Source organism: Symphalangus syndactylus, chromosome 18, assembly GCF_028878055.3.
Source record: "Symphalangus syndactylus isolate Jambi chromosome 18, NHGRI_mSymSyn1-v2.1_pri, whole genome shotgun sequence".
Lineage (NCBI taxonomy): Eukaryota > Metazoa > Chordata > Mammalia > Primates > Hylobatidae > Symphalangus > Symphalangus syndactylus.
The window spans coordinates 29,737,111-29,756,150 of NC_072440.2; the positions used below are offsets into that span (position 1 = coordinate 29,737,111).

The 19,040-nt window shown below is 42.0% G+C and overlaps 2 protein-coding genes across 2 annotated transcripts in view; both read right to left on the minus strand.

Moving 5' to 3' along the window:
• Positions 1-9,330: 9,330 nt before the first annotated feature.
• Positions 9,331-11,333, minus strand: CARTPT (CART prepropeptide). The gene is made up of 3 exons (XM_055251994.2): positions 10,925-11,333; positions 10,414-10,497; positions 9,331-9,868 (listed from the first exon to the last, which is right to left on the minus strand). The coding sequence occupies exons 1-3, from the start codon at positions 11,081-11,083 to the stop codon at positions 9,761-9,763; spliced, it is 351 nt and encodes a 116-aa protein (XP_055107969.1). The 5' UTR covers positions 11,084-11,333; the 3' UTR covers positions 9,331-9,760.
• A 340-nt stretch (positions 11,334-11,673) lies between these two features.
• The window catches only part of MCCC2 (methylcrotonyl-CoA carboxylase subunit 2), a 113,249-nt gene continuing 105,882 nt past the window's right edge, over positions 11,674-19,040 (minus strand). Inside the window, exon 17 of the mRNA XM_055251991.2 lies at positions 11,674-11,857. Within this exon, the coding sequence (XP_055107966.1) occupies positions 11,782-11,857 (76 nt within the window). The 3' untranslated portion in view covers positions 11,674-11,781. The remainder of the gene's footprint in view (positions 11,858-19,040) is intronic.

Here is a 19,040-nt window from a genome sequence, read left to right on the forward strand (position 1 = left end):
AGTGACCTCCTATTTCCACTGCCCCTAGGCTCATACTCTCTCTTAGCTCCTTGCGATCTCACCAGTGGTGAGAAGAGAAAAGGAAAGATAAACCTGTGGGGAAACGTAATAAAGAAAAGGGGAATCTTTCTCCCTAAGGTCTTCAGTGTCAGCCTAAAGTTACCTCCCCTGAAGTCTTCCAAGAGCCATGAGGAAGAGGAAGGCTCCCAGGGGACAGAAGGCTCCCAACCCATCTCACTGCATTGAGGAAGGGAAACATTCCAAAGGGGCCAGCTCCAGCAAGAACACACACGGGGGATTCTAAAAGATATTTGGATTACAATATTCTTTGCAGCATATTCCCAACAGCCAAGAGGTGGAAACAACCCAGTGCCTATAAACAAATGAGTGGATAATGAAAACGTGGTGTATACATACAAGGGAATATTATTCTTCCATAAAAACAAATGACAGTTTAATATATGCTGCAAAATGGATGGACCTTTAAAACACATTTAGTGAACTAAGCCAAACACAGGAGAACAAATATTGTATGATTCCACTTATACGAGTTACCTAGAATAGGCACATTTATAGAAACAGAAAGTAAAATAGAGGTTACCAGGAGCTAGGGAGAGGGTTATTGTTTAATGGCTACAGAATTTTTGTTGGAGGTGATGAAAAAGTTTTGAGTATAGATAATGGTGTTGATTACATAACGTTGTGAATATATTTAATGCCAATGAATTGTACAATTATGAATGATTAAAATGATAAACATTATGTTTTGTATATTTTGCTATAATTTTTTGAGACAGAGTCTCACTCTGTCACCCAGGCGGGAGTGCAGTGGCACAGTCTCAGCTCACTGCAGCCTCCACCTCCCAGTTTCAGGTGATCCTCCCACCTCAGCCTCCCAAGTAGCTGGAACTACAGGTGCATGCCACCACAGTCAGCTAATTTTGTGTGTTTTTTGTAGAGACAGGGTTTTGCCATGTTGCCCAGGCTGATCTCGAACTCCTGGGCTCAGTCTCCCAAAGTGCTGGGATTACAGGTGTGAGCCACCACACCTGGCCTATAATTTTTTAAAAGGCCAAAAAACAACACTCACAGAGAATACCAAGATTCAGCCTCATAAGGAAGATTCGGGAAGGAAAAGAACCCCCAAAGGCTTGAAAAATGAACAGGAGTGATGATTTTCTTCTTATTTTCTCTTTTATTCCATTTTTGTGAAAATAGCCATAAAGTTAGGAATAAAAAACTAAAAAAGAAAAATTTTCACCATGAATTGAGTAACATGCTTGTTATTCAAAGAGTTATTGGATGAACGCATGGTCTCCTCTCACTACTCAATAAAATTTTCAGAATTCCAGAACGAGTTTAGGATTCTACAATAACTAACTACCCACTACAGCCAAAGGGCTTGAGCATTTAGCTTCAAGCTCCCTAAGTCTGTCTTGATCTAGACATCCCACTTGAAAGTCTACTCTGTGTCTATCTGCTTCTTCTTACTAACAGGACAGGAGTGACCAAACTGTTGCTCAGATTCAATAGGGAAACCCCATCATTATGTCCCACCATGTCTACAAGAGACGTCATGGAACAAACCCTATAGACGTCACTCACAAACTCAGAGAGCCCAGAAAATGCTGCAGAACTTTGCTTTATTCTTTGGAATAGCTAACCCTTATTGAGTTCTTATAGTGTTCAGGTGCTGTTCATATATGTTAATTCATTTAGTCCTCCTTGAGTCTACAAGGTCAGATTAAATGGGGGGAAATGTCTTCTTAAATCGTAAGTGCAGTGATTTAAACAGGGTATCAGTGGCTTTACGCATCCATGGCTTTACTAGAAAATTTTGTTTTAGAGAGCTGTATCCAGTTCCTTTTGCTACATTTTAAGAAGTCTCTGCCTTTACTGAGAAAGGCATATCAGTAAAGATGAGCCCACCTCCTAGCTGAAAGAACAGACAAGCTAAACACCTGCTTCATTTGATCCTATTATGCCCACTTCCACATCCTCTGTCTCTGTGAGGGAAGAGTTCAAAGGAATTCAAGGCAAAACATCCACCCTGATTTATTTATGAAAGATGGTCTGTCTCTACACAGCCTACATTAGAGGGAGAATTATTATTTTTTCCTTTTCCTGAGGGACATCATTAGCATGGTGATAATTAATGAAAGGCAGCAGCTGGAGTTGGGTAAATTACTAATGGTTTCAATCATCCAGAGAGCAGACAGCCCTGGGTGAAGTTGTCCTTGGTGACAGCGTAGAAGTGCTCTGGGGAAACAGGGATGGTGGGCAGGGAAGAAAGGCCATATGTATATAGCTCTGCCTTCTGGAGTCTGCACACATAGGTTTGGCTGTTCTCATCCAAATGGGCTGGGTTTTCATGCAGAAGTGTTCGTGGATTAAAACTGGGGGTGAGTCCCTCTTGTAGGTGGTGGATACGATCAGATTCTCCCTACAGAATGGCTATGTGGGAATTAGGACTTGTTCCAGAGACCTGTTGGAAAGTTAAGGGTAGGGGGTGGTCTCTTACAGCAACCACAGAAATTAGAAACCAGGGGGCAAAATTGAGAACTGCACTAGATCAATGAGGAAGAGTAGCTGGAGGATGTATCCAAAATGGGTTATCAGAACCAAAGGGATGGAAACCAATATCAGGAGCTAAGATACACAAACGAAAGGCATCCAGACAACCCGGGGAAATGAAAGTGAGGAGTATTGTGTGGGAACAGGCGAGAGAAGAGAGGACCAGGACAAATTCCCGGGGAAGAGGAATTCAATGCCACAGTAGGAATCTTTCTCCCTCCATAGATTCACCTTTATGAGTCCCTCCTAAATAGAGCCTTCTTGTTACATAACATCATAAGCTCCTTGAAGGTGGCAGTCTTTACTGTTTTCTTCTCGGCTGTATCCCTGGAGCCTACCACAGTGCCTGACACAGAAAAGGTGCTTTAAAATGTCTGTTGAATAACAAATAAAGGGGTGAATGAATGAATGAGTGAATGAATGAATGAATATATCTAGCTTGCTATACTGGATACCGGTCAAAGGAAATAAATTTGATAAGCGACTTTTTACTTATGTATTTATTTTGGATACAGAGTACAACTCTGTCACCCAGGCTAGAATGCAGTGGCACAACCTCAACTCACTCCAGTCTCAAGCTCCTCAGGCTCAGGTGATCCTCTCATTCAGCCTCCTGGGTAGCTGGGACTACAGGCACATGACACTATGCCTCACTAATTTTTGTATGTTTTGTAGAGGTGAGGTTTCACCATGTTGCCCAGGCTGGTCTCAAACTCCTGGGCTCAAGCGATCTGCCCACCTTGGCATCCCAAAGTGTTGGGATTACAGGCATGAGCCACTGCATCTGGCCTAGCAATTTTTTCAGTAAAACCACATTAATTGTTACTTGAAGTAACAAATAATTTACTGAAAAACTCGTTGGAGAACAGGAAGAGAGGTTTCCAATATACATCACACAGCAAATCACTTAATAAATGCTCATTAGATATTTATGTTTTTCCCCAAATTCCTTCTCCAGATGTCTTCTCTTCTTCAACCATTCCCCAGTGCAGAGCACAGGATTTTATTACTGCTTATGTAAAAAAATCCACTGCTCTTATAATCATAACGTGATTTAAATAGCAAGAGGTACCATTCCCACCTGCCATCTCAGAGCTCGTGGTACCCTCTCTCTCTTTGAGAGCATATGCTAGCCTTTGAGATCTCCAGCCAGGGACAGGTATTAACAAAATGTGATAAATCTGGTCCCAGTATCTCCCTACAGAGCCCTGATAGCTCAGCTTCTCTGCAGTCACCGAAAAAGAGGCTGTGGAGAACCCACCCCCCGGAAGTCTGAGTAAGTGAGTGGTCTGTGCCTTTCAGGAGTATTTCCTTTTTACACCAGAACTATGAGAAAAGGGAGTCTGGGAAAATGATTGTAGAGACTTATCCAATAGACTGTAGATTATTTACTGAATAAAACCAAATCTATTAATTATAGAACAGTCTCAAGATTTTTTCCCCCAGGACTCAGAGGACAAACACCAAGATGAAAAGGAGAAAAGAAAACATGCAATTCACATAAACATGGATATGAGAGAGCCTACACTTATGTGAAAGGAATCCCAGAAAGAAACTGAGCACACAGCAGAGAAACAGTAAGCAAAGAAATGAGAGAAATCCCTTTCACTTACCCAAAGCAAATCTTGAATATTTCCATTGAAAGGGCTCAACAAGATTCAGACAAGATACAGAGACAGACCTATACCAAGATACCCCGAGTGACATATATGAAGCTCAAATATAGGAAAAAACACTTACTCAGAGACTGAAAGAAATAAGATACCTGGGGAAAAAAGGCAACTACAGTGAAAGATTTCCCTTACCACAATACCAGAAAACAGTGGACTAATCGCATGGGAAGGAGTTTCGATACCTCTGTTATTTAAACAAACAACAAAAAAAAGTTTCTTGCAAGAGCAAAGTAAACCCAATCTCAAGAATGCAAAGATTCAGAAACATAGTACCCAAGTACCCATCCTCAAAAGGTTACTTAAAGAAAGACTGCAATTAATTAAAATTAAGAATTCAAGAATCGAGATGATTTTATAAAAGAATCAATGATGAACAATAAAACTTAGAATTAGGGAAAGAAAATTGTTGCTACGTGGTTGCAAAGCTTAAGGCAAATGTTAACAAATCACTCCTAAAGTGAAGTATATAAAAATTTAAATATTAAAAATCTAGATATGAAATATCAGATTATTTTAAAAGAGGCTAGAAAGCAGAAGGAAGTCTCAACTCAAAGAAAGACTCCTACTACACATCCAAATAAAGATGCCATGAGGCCGGGCACAGTGGCTCATACCTGTAATTCCAGCACTTTGGGAGGCCAAGGTGGGTAAGGTGGGTGGATCACAAGGTCAGGAGATCGAGGCCATCCTGGCCAACAGGATGAAACCCCGTATCCACTAAAATACAAAAAAATTAGCCAGGCGTGGTGGCGTGTGCCTGTAGTCCCAGCTACTCAGGAGGCTGAGGCAGGGTAATTGCTTGAACCCAGGAGGTGGAGGTTGCAGTGAGCCGAGGTTGCGCCACTGCACTCCAGCCTGGGCAACACAATGAGACTCCGTCTCAAAAAAGATAAAATAAAATTATATAAATATGCATCCCAAAATGAGAAATCTAGACCCCCACAGTCGTTGCTGGAGGAGATTCACATAAGGAAGCCCCACAACCCAGTGTCAGAATCTGATTTGGGTCTGGTATTGGAGTAATTGGTTACAATGGCTAGTATCACTTATCCTAATACACATCAGAAGCGATACTTCAGGGCCAGGTGTAGTGTCTCACACCACTAATCCCAGCACTTTGGGAGGCCAAGGGAGGAGGATTTCTTGAGGCCAGGAGTTCAAAACCAGCCTGGGCAACATAGCGAGACCAAATCTCTACCAAAAAATGAAAATAAAAATTAGCCAGGTATGGTGATGTGCACCTGTAGTTCTAGCTAATCTGGAGGCTAAGGCAGGAGGATCACTTGAGTCCAGGAGTTCGAGGTTGCAGTAAGCTATAATAACCCCACCACACTAAAGAATTGCTACTTCAAAGCAAATTTATAACTTTAAAAATATGTATTAACACTCCAAACTATTGGGAATAAATTAATTTTCAAGAAACTAGAAAGTAAAGCCTAAGAAAATAGAAAGAAACAAAGATAATACCAGAAATCAGTAAGTTAGAAAACAAAGCAACTATAGAGGATTAATAACACAAAAAAGACCAATAAATATACAAATCCCCCCCCCAAAAAGAGAAAGAGTATTTAAGCAATGTTAGAAATGAAAGTGGGACAAAATTATACTTACAGAATAGATTTGAATCCAATGCCAATGAATTTCATAACTTAAATGAAAAAGACAATTTTCCAGAAAAATACAGAACCTTTAAGATGGACTCAAGAGAACAGAATAAACCAATAGCTATCTATGTGAGTGGTTTGGTTGGTTGGTTTTGTATCTCTGAGAGTAGTTTTTATGCACAGCAAAGATTAATCAAGTGCTATCTTGAGTTTTAAAGTTATCCTTCAATTTATAAATTCAAAAACTTAGCTCTTCCTTATTCTATTCTTAGACCTTTTTTTAACATCCTTCCTAACTAGATTTAAATTAAGTCCAATTGAAGTGTGCAAATCTCTCATGTCTCATCTATCCCCAGTCATAGTTCTAAGGTCATTTAAAAAATCATTAAAGAAATTGACTCAGTAATCAAAGTCTTCCGCCCACAAAAGAATTTAACCAAACAGTCGCAGATAATCTCTCTTTACAAACTGTTTCAAAAGACAAGGAAAGGGAAGGGGAAAACAAACTTCCTAACTCATTTTTTTAAGCTATTACAGTCTAACACTGAAACTAAGCAATGACAGTATAAGAAAAGAAAATTACAAATCAATTTTTCTTAGGAGCATAGATTTAAAAGTTCTAGCATATATACCAACAAATAGAAGCCAATAATGTGTTATAAAATTCGTCATAACTAAGTGGAGTTTATCCCATGCATGGAAAAACGTCATTATAAAATCTATCAGTAAAAAGTACCACTATCAAGCAGACAATGTGAATGACCAGGCAGCACATATAGCCTGTCTACAACATCATTTAAGGGGGCAGGGAAACTCATGATGGGGACAAGAGCAAGAGCAAGTGTGTGACTTTCCACTGCCTCTTGCATGCTGAGCAATGCCCAGGATATAGGATTAGATGTTAACCTCTGAGAAAGGAACCTGGCCCTTGGGTTAAGGGATGTATGAGCCACTCACCCCATGGGATCAGCAGCTATGACTGTAAGACAGGGCAGAACCTTGGACTCCAGCTCTGATCTTCTACCCCAACACTCACCAAGATTGATCACTCAAGTATTGACAAAATGGAAAGGCAAAGTTACTTTTAACGAGCCATTGAAAATTAAGAGCTGCTATCATTAGTGCAGAACATGTTAGCACCATTAACTGAAAATCTGGGCCCCCAAACAAAATTTTTGGAAAAAAAAAACCTCTTCATACAGAGTCCACAGATTCCCCATTACCAACTTCCTATAGCCACTTGTCCACATCCCTTAGTCTTATCAAACAAGAAAGGAGGCATGACAGAGTAAAGGTAGGGGTGAGGGGAGCAAGCTAAAAAGGTTTAGAGTCAAGTTTATATTCTTTTCTTTGAACTCCAGATTCCTCCAGCATCTCTTGCTTTTGGGGAAACACACCAGGCTAAAAGGCAAAGCAATTCTGGCCAGATGTGGTGGCTCACACCTATAATCTCAGTGCTTTGGAAGGCAGAGGCAGGAGGATCGCCTGAGCCCAGGAGGTCAAGACCTAGCCTGGGCAATAAAGCAGGACCCCATCTCTCCAAAAATTAATTTTAAAAAATCAGCCAGGTGTGGTGGCATGCACCTATAGTCCTAGCTACTTGGGAGGCTGAGGTGGGAGGTTTCCTTAAGCCCAGGAATTTGAGTCTGCGGTGAGCCAGGATAGCACCACTGCACTCCAGTCTAGGCAACAGAGTGAGACCTTGTCTCTAAATAACAATAATAATAATAATAAGGAGAAAAGGCAGTTGTGTGTGTTAGCCCTGACGGTCCTGCCTGTTCACTAAAGCAATTTCCTGATCTGATTTATTTAGGAATGATACAGATAGGAATAGTCAAGGGGCTCAAGAATATTCTAACTGAAATGATTTCTGGAAAAGTAGCAGACTGTGAAACTATTAAATAACTACTTGCACTTTTTAAAGATTAAAACATATCCCATTCTGCCTGGGTGATGTGGGTTGTGCCTGTAATCTCAGCACTTTGGGAGGCCAAGGTGGGCAGATCGCTTGAGCCCAGAAGTTTGAGACCAGCCTGGACAATATGGCGAAGCTCCATCTCTACTAAAAATACAAAAGTTAGCCAAGCATGGTGGTGCATGCTTGTGGTCCCAGCTACTTAGAAGCCTGAGGTAGGAGGATCACTTGAGCCTCGGAGATCGAAGCTGCAGTGAGCCATAATTGTGCCACTGCACTTCAGCCTGGGTGACAGAGTGAGACCCTGTCTCAAAAAAAAACAAAAGAAACAAACAAAAATACCACATTCTAATCACATATAGGCTTGTGTAGAGGAATTCAAATGGAAGTGCAGCCCCAAAAAATACACCTTGGCCCCCAGTGAGCAATCTTTATTAAAGAAAGATGTGCTTTCTGGGAAATTCAAAGCCCAGTCTGTTGATTGCCTAAGTGACATGGAGAAAAAGGACAAATCTTTGGATTCAAAGGGATTAAAGCTAAAATTATTATTTAGGATGGTATGATGTAAGCAAATTCCATAATTCTCTTGCCCTCTGTTTTCTACTCTGAAAAATAGTAATAATATCTATCTTGCATGATTAGCCATGCTAATAATAATCACACTGCAAATGGTAACTGGGTACCATTTTCTATCAGAAAACTCCCTGTGAATCCGTGGAGGGGCTTTATTTTTCAATTCTGCTATTATGCAAGTGCCTCTTGAGTTTGGATTAGGAAGCTGTTAACATTTGTTTCTCTCCTGATGCTGCTACTTAGATGTTACTTAGTCTAGTTTAAACCCTTGGAAATGTGACCTCAAATAAGCACTCAGAAATATTTATAGGCTACTTAACTTTACATTTAATATGTTTTAATTTCTTGAGATGAATTCTCACCTCCTCCAATTTTTATTTGTTCCCCTCAAAACTATTTTCTGAAATGACTCTTTCTCCTGGAATAGAGAATTTTTCCAAGAGCGTGAATTTACTTATGGGAATGAATGGGTCTCATAACCTTACAGCCTTTAGACAAATAACAACCCTAAACAGCCCATATCTTTAAATCAATGTATATTTTCTAATAAGGGAGTTGTCAAAACAAAATTTCTAATTTTTCAAATTGCTTTTAATGTGACTAAAACATGAAAGAGTTTATATTTTATCGGTCTCACTGTTTAAAGTAAAGGATCTGGCTAAAGGTTTTAATAAACAAAATCATATCACCTCAACTCCAACCATCTCAATCTCATTCATCTCTCTCTCTTTCTCTCTCTCTCTCTCTCTCACACACACACACACAAACACACACACATACACACCCCACATCGCTGCAATCAAAGAAAAATAGAGTATACTAAAACTGGCTTGGCAAACTCCTAATTAACGATCAAAACTCCTTGGAGCTAAGGTGCCATTCTCCCAATAGGCTGCTATTTTTAAAATATTTCTCTTTGAAAACAACAGCACGATTAATCTCACCATTTCCACTTAAATTACTTATATGAAAACAACAGTGCACTATGGGCAATTATTAAAAACACTTTATTATGTATAATTTGTACATGCTTCAATTTGTGTCACTTAGGGTGATTTATTTTCCAGGTTGTAATGACATCTACCAAGATTAGCTAGATCTAATTTTCATTCTGCCATGCCACATACAAAAATACAATTTTCAAACAAAGCTTCCCTTCTTTACACAAAGGTACACAAGAGTTTGTCAGACAAATAAAATAAGAATACTTCACACACGTATCAACACCATACAAGGCATTATTCTTCACACAGTAACATCTAATATGTTCTTTTATTTTTGAAACAGCCGGAAAAGAGCCCTTTCCCTTCAGAGGAAAATAAAAACTTTATCTGTTGCTTAAGCTAAACTCCAGGGATGAAGGTGTGGTCCTCTGGGGAAAGTAGAGGGATGGGGATGTATGGAGGAGAACGGACGCCCCTTCATAAGCACTTCAGGAGGAAGGAATTGCAGGAGGTTCCTCGGGGACAGTCACACAGCTTCCCGATCCTTGCCCCTTTCCTCACTGCACACTGCTCACCGGCATCACACTGCAAACAACAAAATGTGTGGTCATCGAGTATGAACAAACCCAGGCTCCCAACAGGCAAGTCTCACAGTCAACGCAATTTCTGTCTCTTGAAAGGGGCAATTGGACCCCATCACCATCACAGGAGGTCTACGTACAGTCAGGTCTGAAACAGCGAGCCTTGTGCTTATGACTTCAGTGAGAGTACATTTTTAAAAGAAACTTACGTTATTAGTTTTATCCTAGTTTCTTCCACCTCTAGGTGGCGAGGGTTGGGGGGCGTGGGAAGGGGAGCATCACATTTCCTAGCTCCTTTTCTTGCCCAGTCAGAGGGGAAAAAAATCAGACCTTTTTCCTGAGCAACAAACAATAGACTTACACTTTCTTAAAACCCCTGTTCCTGCTTTCCCATTTCCTCACCCGGGAAGGAAGAAGGAGCCCACAGAATCCTGCAAGCCCATTACCTAAGTTATTTAGCCACATCCTACGGAGAAGATTGTGTGTACAATTCAAGGCGGTATACTTTCTCTTGGAAAAACACGGGAAGGGAGTGACCACAAACCTTACCATGGGGACTTGGCCATACTTCTTCTCATAGATGGGAATACGTTTACTCTTGAGCTTCTTCAAGACTTCCTGCAGCGCTTCGATCTGCAACACACGGCTCCGGAGCCTGAAGTTGCCGCCTTGGCTGCGAGCCCAGCCCAGGTGCGCACTTCCAGCCCTAGTTATAAGGAGCCCCGCACCCACACGCACTCTGCGGTGGGACTCCGCGGACACAGGGAATGGTCGAGGGGTGGAACCTTAGCGGGCGCTGTCCCAGGTACTGACAGCGGGTCTCTGAGCCGCTGGGGCTCCTGTTGCTCGGAGGGGCCGGGATGAGGGATTCGCTCAACAGACTGCCAGAAGCCTGTGGGCTCGAGACGCTCTTCGGTTGGCAGTGGGTGCCTGGGAGTTGCGCTCAGCTCCCCGAGCCCTGACTCTGGGAATAGGAGTGGGGGTGGGGGGAGGAGGGAGGCGTGCAAGGGAAGGGACAGCGCGACAGCTCAAGGGGGTCGGGAGCGAGGGGAATACCGACCAGCTCCTTCTCGTGGGAGGCATCATCCACGGCAGAGTAGATGTCCAGGGCTCGGGGCTGGAGCTCGGCGTCCTCCTGGGCACGGGTACCCAACAGAGGTAGCATCAGCAGCAGGGCGGCGCCCAGGAGGGGCAGCAGCCTCATGCGGGAGCTCTCCATGGTGCTGAAACTCGGCGTTGCTGGGGCACCCCGCGCTCCCACCTTTTATAGTGAGCCCGAGCTCCCGTGCAGGAAAGAGGGAGGAGGCGAAGAAGGAAGGGGGTGTGGAGGAGGGCCCGGGTCAACCGTCTGTAGGCAGCGCTCCGCCGGCGCTTGACGTCAATGCCCGCCGGGCTCCAGGCGCCTGGGAACGAGGCTCTGCGCACAGATGGGCTAGAGCGCAGAGAACAGGACCCTGCGCCCCCAAATGCTGTCAGTCTCACGGCAAGGGATGCTCCCCGAGGGGCCTGAGCTGAAGCCGAGGGGCTAGAGGTGAGGGACGGGAAGCGGGAGGGGCCTAGGAAATGGAAAATGCCTTCGAGTCAATGCACAGGCAGTAGAGTCGTTTCCTATCACCTAGCAGCGGTGGCAGCCGCACCATCCACCTCGCCAGCCCTGCCTTGCCTCGCACCCCAACCCCAAGTGTGGCAGTGAGAAGGGGGTGTTGCCTCCAGACAGCCACGCTTGCTGAGCACCTTACTCTGTGGGGTAGGGGAAACACAGTATACAAAAGAAAGAGAAATAGTGGCCCTCCCCGTGATGGGTTCTATGATGGAATCTGTGTGACAATAGTTAAAAGAAGAGAGGGAAAACAGACAAACCCGGATTCAGTAGTGGTGTGGGAAGCGCAGACAGCCAGGCTCTGGTTCCCATCCTGGCTACACCACGTACAAGTTGTATGACTTTGAGCAAAATGAAGAACCTCTCCAAGCCTCAGCTTTCTCTTTTGTAGATCTAGGATTAAAAAGACGCACCTCACAAAGTCATCAGTAGGATGAAATGAGAGATTAAGTATGTCAAACTCTTGGTTCTTAGCTAAGCTTCCCTGTCCCTCCTTTTTGAACTTGGAGGCTGCCCAGGCAAATTTAACCATCCCCAGAACCTCCCGCCACCCACCACCGACCCCTGGTATCCAAGAAGCCTGTCCAGAAAGAGAGTAAAAGAATGAAAAGAAAGGCAGCTCCATGATTATGAAAATATCTCCAGAGATCAGAAGTCAAAGGTGAACCAGCTCCCCAACAACTTGTGAGAACATTGTGGCTTTTTTAAAAGTTGAGGTCCTTACAGCCTGAATGCACATGGAAATTCCTGTAGGAAAAGCAATGCTTTCCCACTTAGACCTGCTTGCTCACCTGGCTTCCTTCACCACACCATCTTTCCCTCAACTGTTCCTAAATTCATCCACTCTTCTCCATCCCCATTACTACAACCCAGTTCTAGACAGCTGCCCCAGTCAACTTAATGTCTACCACTTAATCCCCACCCTATCTTCTCTTACCTTCCTCTACTCCATAGTTCACCACCAACCAGAGTATTTTTCCCCTTAAAATACACTAATGACTCCTAATCCTACTAAGCACTGAATCTAAATTCCTCATCCTGACTTACAAAGCATTATATGTTCTTCATTCCTCTCCACCTCATGTTCTACCACTCTGCCCCAGAATCCTCCACTCCAGCCTCACATGGCCTTCTTTCTGATCCTCTAGCAGGCCAATCACATTTATACTTTGATGTCTTTACACTTACCCCACCTTGAAAGGTCTTCTTGTATTTCCAAATGGCTCACTACTTCTGTCATTTAAATCTCAGTGTAAATGTCTATGACTACTCAATCCAAACCATCTATCAATTCTTTTCTCCCACAGATAAATTGCTTAGCAGATTATGTGGGTCATTAAGATAGTTAATACACAATATATGCCTGGTTACTTCAACTATCAAGTATTTAATTGGTACTCAAATACACACTGGGAAGCAATTCAAGAAGTGATATCTCTTCTAATGAATAGCACACATATTAACAGCATCAAAATATTCTGATGTGGGGTAAACCCAACTTGAAAATATATCTAACACCTCCCTCAGCTCTGCCTTCCACATATACCTTTAGATTCTGCACAAGAAAACTTCAGTGGCAGCACGTTTTACTGTTAAAACCTTACAGAGACATATTGACACTCACTGCAAAAACCATCTCCAGTGATGTTTAAACTATTCTAAGCTTCAGAAGAAAAATAATCTCAAATAAGATTTTAGCCTATTCTTCCTGAAGGATGTAGATATTGTCAATGCAATACTTTCTCTCCAATTTTGTTCTACCCAAACACAAGTAATGACTTTCCCTTTGTGCTACTTCTATTGGAAAAAAAAATCCAAAGTTTAAATCTTGCTGAACTTGAGTTGGTGCTATCATTTTCTTATAAGGAGGGCACATTTAGTTAAGGGGTTAGGGAAAGGACTCTTGGAAAATCCTGTGAAACAAGGCAGGGGCATCTTTGTCACTTACATACCACACGCTTTTTTCATCTTGAACAGAATGACTTTATAAACTGTCTTTAGCTAGCATGGTATAGTAAAGTCTAGGCTATTTTCTCCCCAAAGACAACTTACGTAAGTTAAAACTCAAAAAGAAACAAAAGCATGAGACATTCCACAGTCTTCATTTTATGCCCTGTTAGGAGAATTCTTATATTCTTACTACTTTGTAATGACCCCATTAGGGGAAAAAGCCCATCTTTGATGCCCCAAGCAATTAAAATCATAATGGAATTTAACTACTACTTCTCACCCCAGATATAGAAAAGGGAGGCAGGTCACCTCATGAAAGAGAAGCAATAGCCAGGATGTGTCTTTGGAGATTTAATGTGGACAAATCTCTCTTAACCATCTTTTCTGAGATAGAGTAGGCCTCCAGTCCTGCTCTTTGAAATAGCTCAAGTAAAGAAATCTCATAAGCAGACAGCCAAGAAACTAGTGCCAGCAAGATCTACTTACAACATACTGCTATGTGAGAACATTTTAAAAACCTCTTCTTACTTATGCCTAACTCTTGGAGTCCTGAACTTTTCACTATAAAAACAACCCAACAATTGATTTGTGACTTGGCAAGAAAACGATGTCTGTATTGTTCTTGGAAAAAAGAAAATAAAACACACACACACACACACACACACACCTTAAAACATATGTGTTCAATATTACTAAATTAGAACTCTAGAGCCCTAAGATGTTAGGTAATGAGAAGGTCATGGCAGAATTTGACACCACAATGATGCTTTTTCCCAAGCTTTAGTATTTCTGTCTCCCTTCCTTTCTCCTTCAGTTGTGAATAATTTCTGTTCCTATGTAATTCAGAATAACACTGGCCTCTTAGGTTGTCATATTTCTCAAATATCAGACTACTTTGTTATCCATTAACGCTCATCTCCCATCCCTCACCCCAACCAAGTCTTGTTCAACAGTAAAACATCCTCAATTTCAGCGAGGTGCAGTGGCTTATGCCTGTAATCCTAACACTTTGGAAGGCCGAGGCAAGAAGATTATTTGAGCTCAAAAGTTCAAGACCAGTCTGGTCTGGCTGGGCACAACGGCTCATGCCTGTAATCCCAGCACTTTGGGAGGCCAAGGCAGGTGGATCACCTGAGGTCAGGAGTTTGAGATCAGCCTGGCCAACATGGCAAAACCCCATCTCTACTAAAAATACACAAATTAGCCAGGCATGGTGGCATGCACCTGTAATCCCAGCTACTTGGGAGGCTGAGGCAGGAGAATTACTTGAACCCAGCGGGGCAGAGGTTGCAGTGAGCTGAGATCACACCGCTACACTCCAGCCTAGGTGACAAAGCAAGGCTCTGTCTCAAAAAAAAAAAAAAAATCAGTCTGGTCAACATGGTGAAACCACACCTCTACAAAAGAAAAAAAAGAAAAGAAAAAAAAAAACTTAGTCAGAAGTGGTGGCACATGCCTGTAGTCCCAGCTACTCAGGAGGCTGAGGTAGGAGGATTAATTGGGCTCAAGAAGTTGAGGTTGCAATGAGCCATGATCACACCACCACTGCACTCCAGCTTGGGTGACACAGTGAGCCCTTGTGAAAAAATAAAATAAAAATTTAAAATTTAAATTTAAATTTTTGCAAGTCCTCAGTTTTATTGACTTCCTAAATATTTGTATTTAAGACTGTTTCTCCTTATTTGTGTTAGTTGCACTTTCCTCCAAGTTAAACATCACTCTGTTCTCTTTGGTACACATATGCAATCTCTTGGGTGACATTTTTTTCATTTCTACATTGTTTACTCTCTGCTCTTCCTCCCTTCAGAAAAGAGATTAATTCCCATTGACATTTATGTTCTGCTTACTTCCAAGCCATAGCCTTCCAAAGGAACTGCTATTCACTGTGTTCTAACTAAACATCTTTATCGCTATCTGAAAGAAAATAATCTGTAAGTAAAGGACACTTGGAGTCGGTACTAAATTGGGAGGTGGTGGAGATGTAGTAGCAAAGAACATGGGCTTTACAGACTGCTTCTGAAGGAGCAAAGCAGGGGAAATTAAACAAAGCTTTTCAGTCAATTTTTTAAGCTTCCAATTGAAAAGCTTTCCATTTCAAGACTTAATTTTAAAATCTGGGTGCCCCATATTCTCACAGCTCTGCTAAGTATTTTGAGGACAGCTGAGATAATCCAGACAGCTCTTGCCTTGAGGATCTTTGGGTCTAGTCATTTGTGGCCACATCCACAAACTCCTAAAATACAATGACTTAGTGAGATGAGGGTCCTACTAGAGAAAGAGGAGCCCAGAGAAGTCAGATATTCATTGCCACAAGAGGGAATCTTCATGAAAAAGTGGTGTCCTTTGAATGAGCTGCTCAGTCCTAGGGGATGGGTAGAATTCCAACAATAACAAACATTCCACTCTGGGACCTTGGGGGCGGGCAGGCAGCAAAGTCAAGTCATCAAGGCAGGAGATCTGGGGATCACTGAGTGCTCTGGGTTGCTGGAGAGCAGGGTGCATGGGAATGTGAGAGACGGGGAAGCATAATGGGGAACAAGCCTGAAAAGGAACTTTGGAGCACGAAAAGAAAATCCAGAGTGGCAATAGACAGTTCCAAATTTGGATCCAATAAACAGGTGGTAGAAGCACAGGTGAACCCAAAAGATTTCATTTTTCAAAAACTAATACTAATAACAAGCTTTTAACCTAAAAGCCTAGCCTGAGAAAAGTGGTCCTTTTCAGATATAGGGAGATAGCACTGACCAAGAGATAGATTGTTTCCTAGGACAAGGAAACATTTATCTGGATCCGAGCACAGCACACCTTGTTGGAGTGTGGCAGGGGTGGCATGCCAAACCCACACTTTGCATGCCACCGCTAACCCCATCTTATCCTCTAACTTTTCCAGATCCAGATCTCCTAAGCTTACAGAAAGTGTAAAACTAGCACTAAAGCAGCTGATTAGAATACCCAAGAAATTAACTATATGACTTAATAGGGAGAAATTTTGAATATTCAATGATTGTTCATTGTCTATAGGTTCAAGTCAACTTCTCAGCATGGTGTTGAAGTTTCTTTTAATATGGTTCTGGCCATATTTCTAATCTCATTTTTCTCTACTCCCAACCAGTTCCATCAGATATATTTTACTTTGTAGGCACATCATCCTTATTTCTTAATTTTGCACTGAATTTACTAGGTTATGCTGCTATAACAAACAACTCCCAAATCTTGGTGACTTAAAAAATATACAGTTATATTTCTCACTCGTGTCCCATGTGCATCAAGAATTGATGGAGTGTTCTATTCATCGTCACTCAGGGATCCAGACTGACAGACCATCCACCATCTCTAAAGTGGATAATTTTGTTCCAAATGGAAAAAAGAGTTTGTTCTATTCATTGTCACTCAGGGACCCAGACTGACAGATCATCCACCATCTCTAAAGTGGCTAATTTTGTTCCAAATGGAAAAAAAGAGTTCTGGATAGTCTTTCATGAACAACTAAAAGCTTTGGCTCATAAGTGATACTTCACTTTTCCTTCCAACTCATTAGCCTGAAGTAATCATACAGCTCCACCAAAGTCAAAAGGACTAAGAATTACAGTGTTACCTAGTACCCAGAATTCAAACATTATGGAACAGCACTAATGACTACACATGCGTCTGCCTTTGTTCATGCCCTCTCCTGGTCCTCGAATGTCTTTACCACACCTTGAACATCCAAAAAACTCATGCTTCCTATCGGCAGAATTTGTTTCCTTGTGGATCTATGATTAAAGGCCCCCACCTCTTGCTAGCTGTTGGCTGCAGGCCACCCTCAGGTTTTTAAGAGGCAACTCACAGTTTTTAGAGGCCACCCTTTGTTCTTTACCACGTGAGTTCCCTCAACATGGCCACTTCATTAAGGACAAAAGGTGAGTCTTTAAAGTGCAGTCTGCTAAGATGGAGCTTTATGTAAATTAGTTCAACCATTATGGAAGACAGTGTGGCAATTCCTCAAGGATCTAGAACCATAAATGCCATTTGACCCAGCAATTCCATTACTGGGTATATACCAAAAGTATTATTCTACTATAAAGACACATGCACATGTGTGTTTATTGCAGCACTATTCACAATAGCAAAGACTTGGAACCAACCCAAATGCCCATCAATGATAGACTGGATAAAGAAAATGTGGCATATATACACCATGGAATACTATGCAGCCATAAAAAAGGATGAGTTCGGGCCAGGCGCAGTGGCTCACACCTGTAATCCCAGCACTTTGGGAGGCTGAGGTGGGCAGATCACCTGAGGTCAGGAGTTCGAGACCAGCCTGGCCAATATGGTGAAACCCTGTCTCTACTAAAATACCAAAATTAGCTGGGTGTAGTAGTGGGTGCCTGCAATCCCAGATACTCAGGAGACTGAAATAGGAGAATCACTTGAACCCAGGAGGCGGAAGTTGCGGTGAGCCGAGATTGCGCCATTGCACTCCAGCCCGGGCAACAAGAGCAAAACTCCATCTCAAAAAAAAAAAAGGGGGGATGAGTTTATGTACTTTGCGGGGACATGGGTGAAGCTGGAAACCATCATTCTCAGCAAACTAACACAGGAATAGAAAACCAAATACCGCATGTTCTCACTCATAAGTGGGAGTTGAAAAATGAGAACACATGGACACAGGGAGGGGAACATCACATCAGGGCCTGTTGGGGGATGGGCAACTAGGGGAAGGATAGCATTAGGAGAAATACCTAATGTAGATGATGGGTTGATGGGTACAGCAAACCACCATGGCACATGTATACCTATGAAAGAAACCTGCACATTCTGCATATGTGTCCCAGAACTTAAAGTATAATTAAAAAAAAAAAGATGGAGCTTAATGTAATGTAGTTGCAGAAGTAACAGTCAATCACTTTTGCTATATTGTATTGGTTAGAAGCAATTCACAGATCCCATCCATACTCAAGGAAAGGGGATCACACAAAGGGGTGAATACAAGAGGCAGAGATCACTGGCGTCACCTTAGTTTTTGTCTGCCACATATATACACTGTGAAACCATCACTACAATAAAGATAAAAGTTTCAATCACCTTCAGAAGTTTCCTTCTGCCCCTTGGCAATCCATCCTTCCTCCATCCTGTCCCCAGGCAACCACTGACTCATTTTCCTATCATCACAGGTTAGTTTGCATTCTCTAGAATTTTGTATAATTGAAGTCATACGATATGTACTCTTTTTGTCTGGCTTCTTTCACTCAGCATAATTATTGTGCGACTCAAACATGTTGTTGTGTGTATCAATAACTCATTTCTTTCCATAGCTAAGCAGCATTCCATCATGTGAATATATCACGGTTGTTTATCCATTCATCTGTTGATGGATATTGGAGTTGTTTCCATTTTTGATATCACAAACAAAGCTGCTATGAATATTTATGTGCAAGTTTTTTTTATGAACGTATGTATTCACTTCTCTTGAGTAAGTGCTTAGGAGTGAAATGGCTAGTTCTTTTGGTAGATATATGTGTAATTTTTTTAACAAACTGTCAAAGTCATTGTATCATTTTATATTTCCACCAGTAGGCTAGGGTAGTTCTACGTCTTTGCCAGCACTGATACGATTGGTCTATAATTTTACCTAATCAAGTGA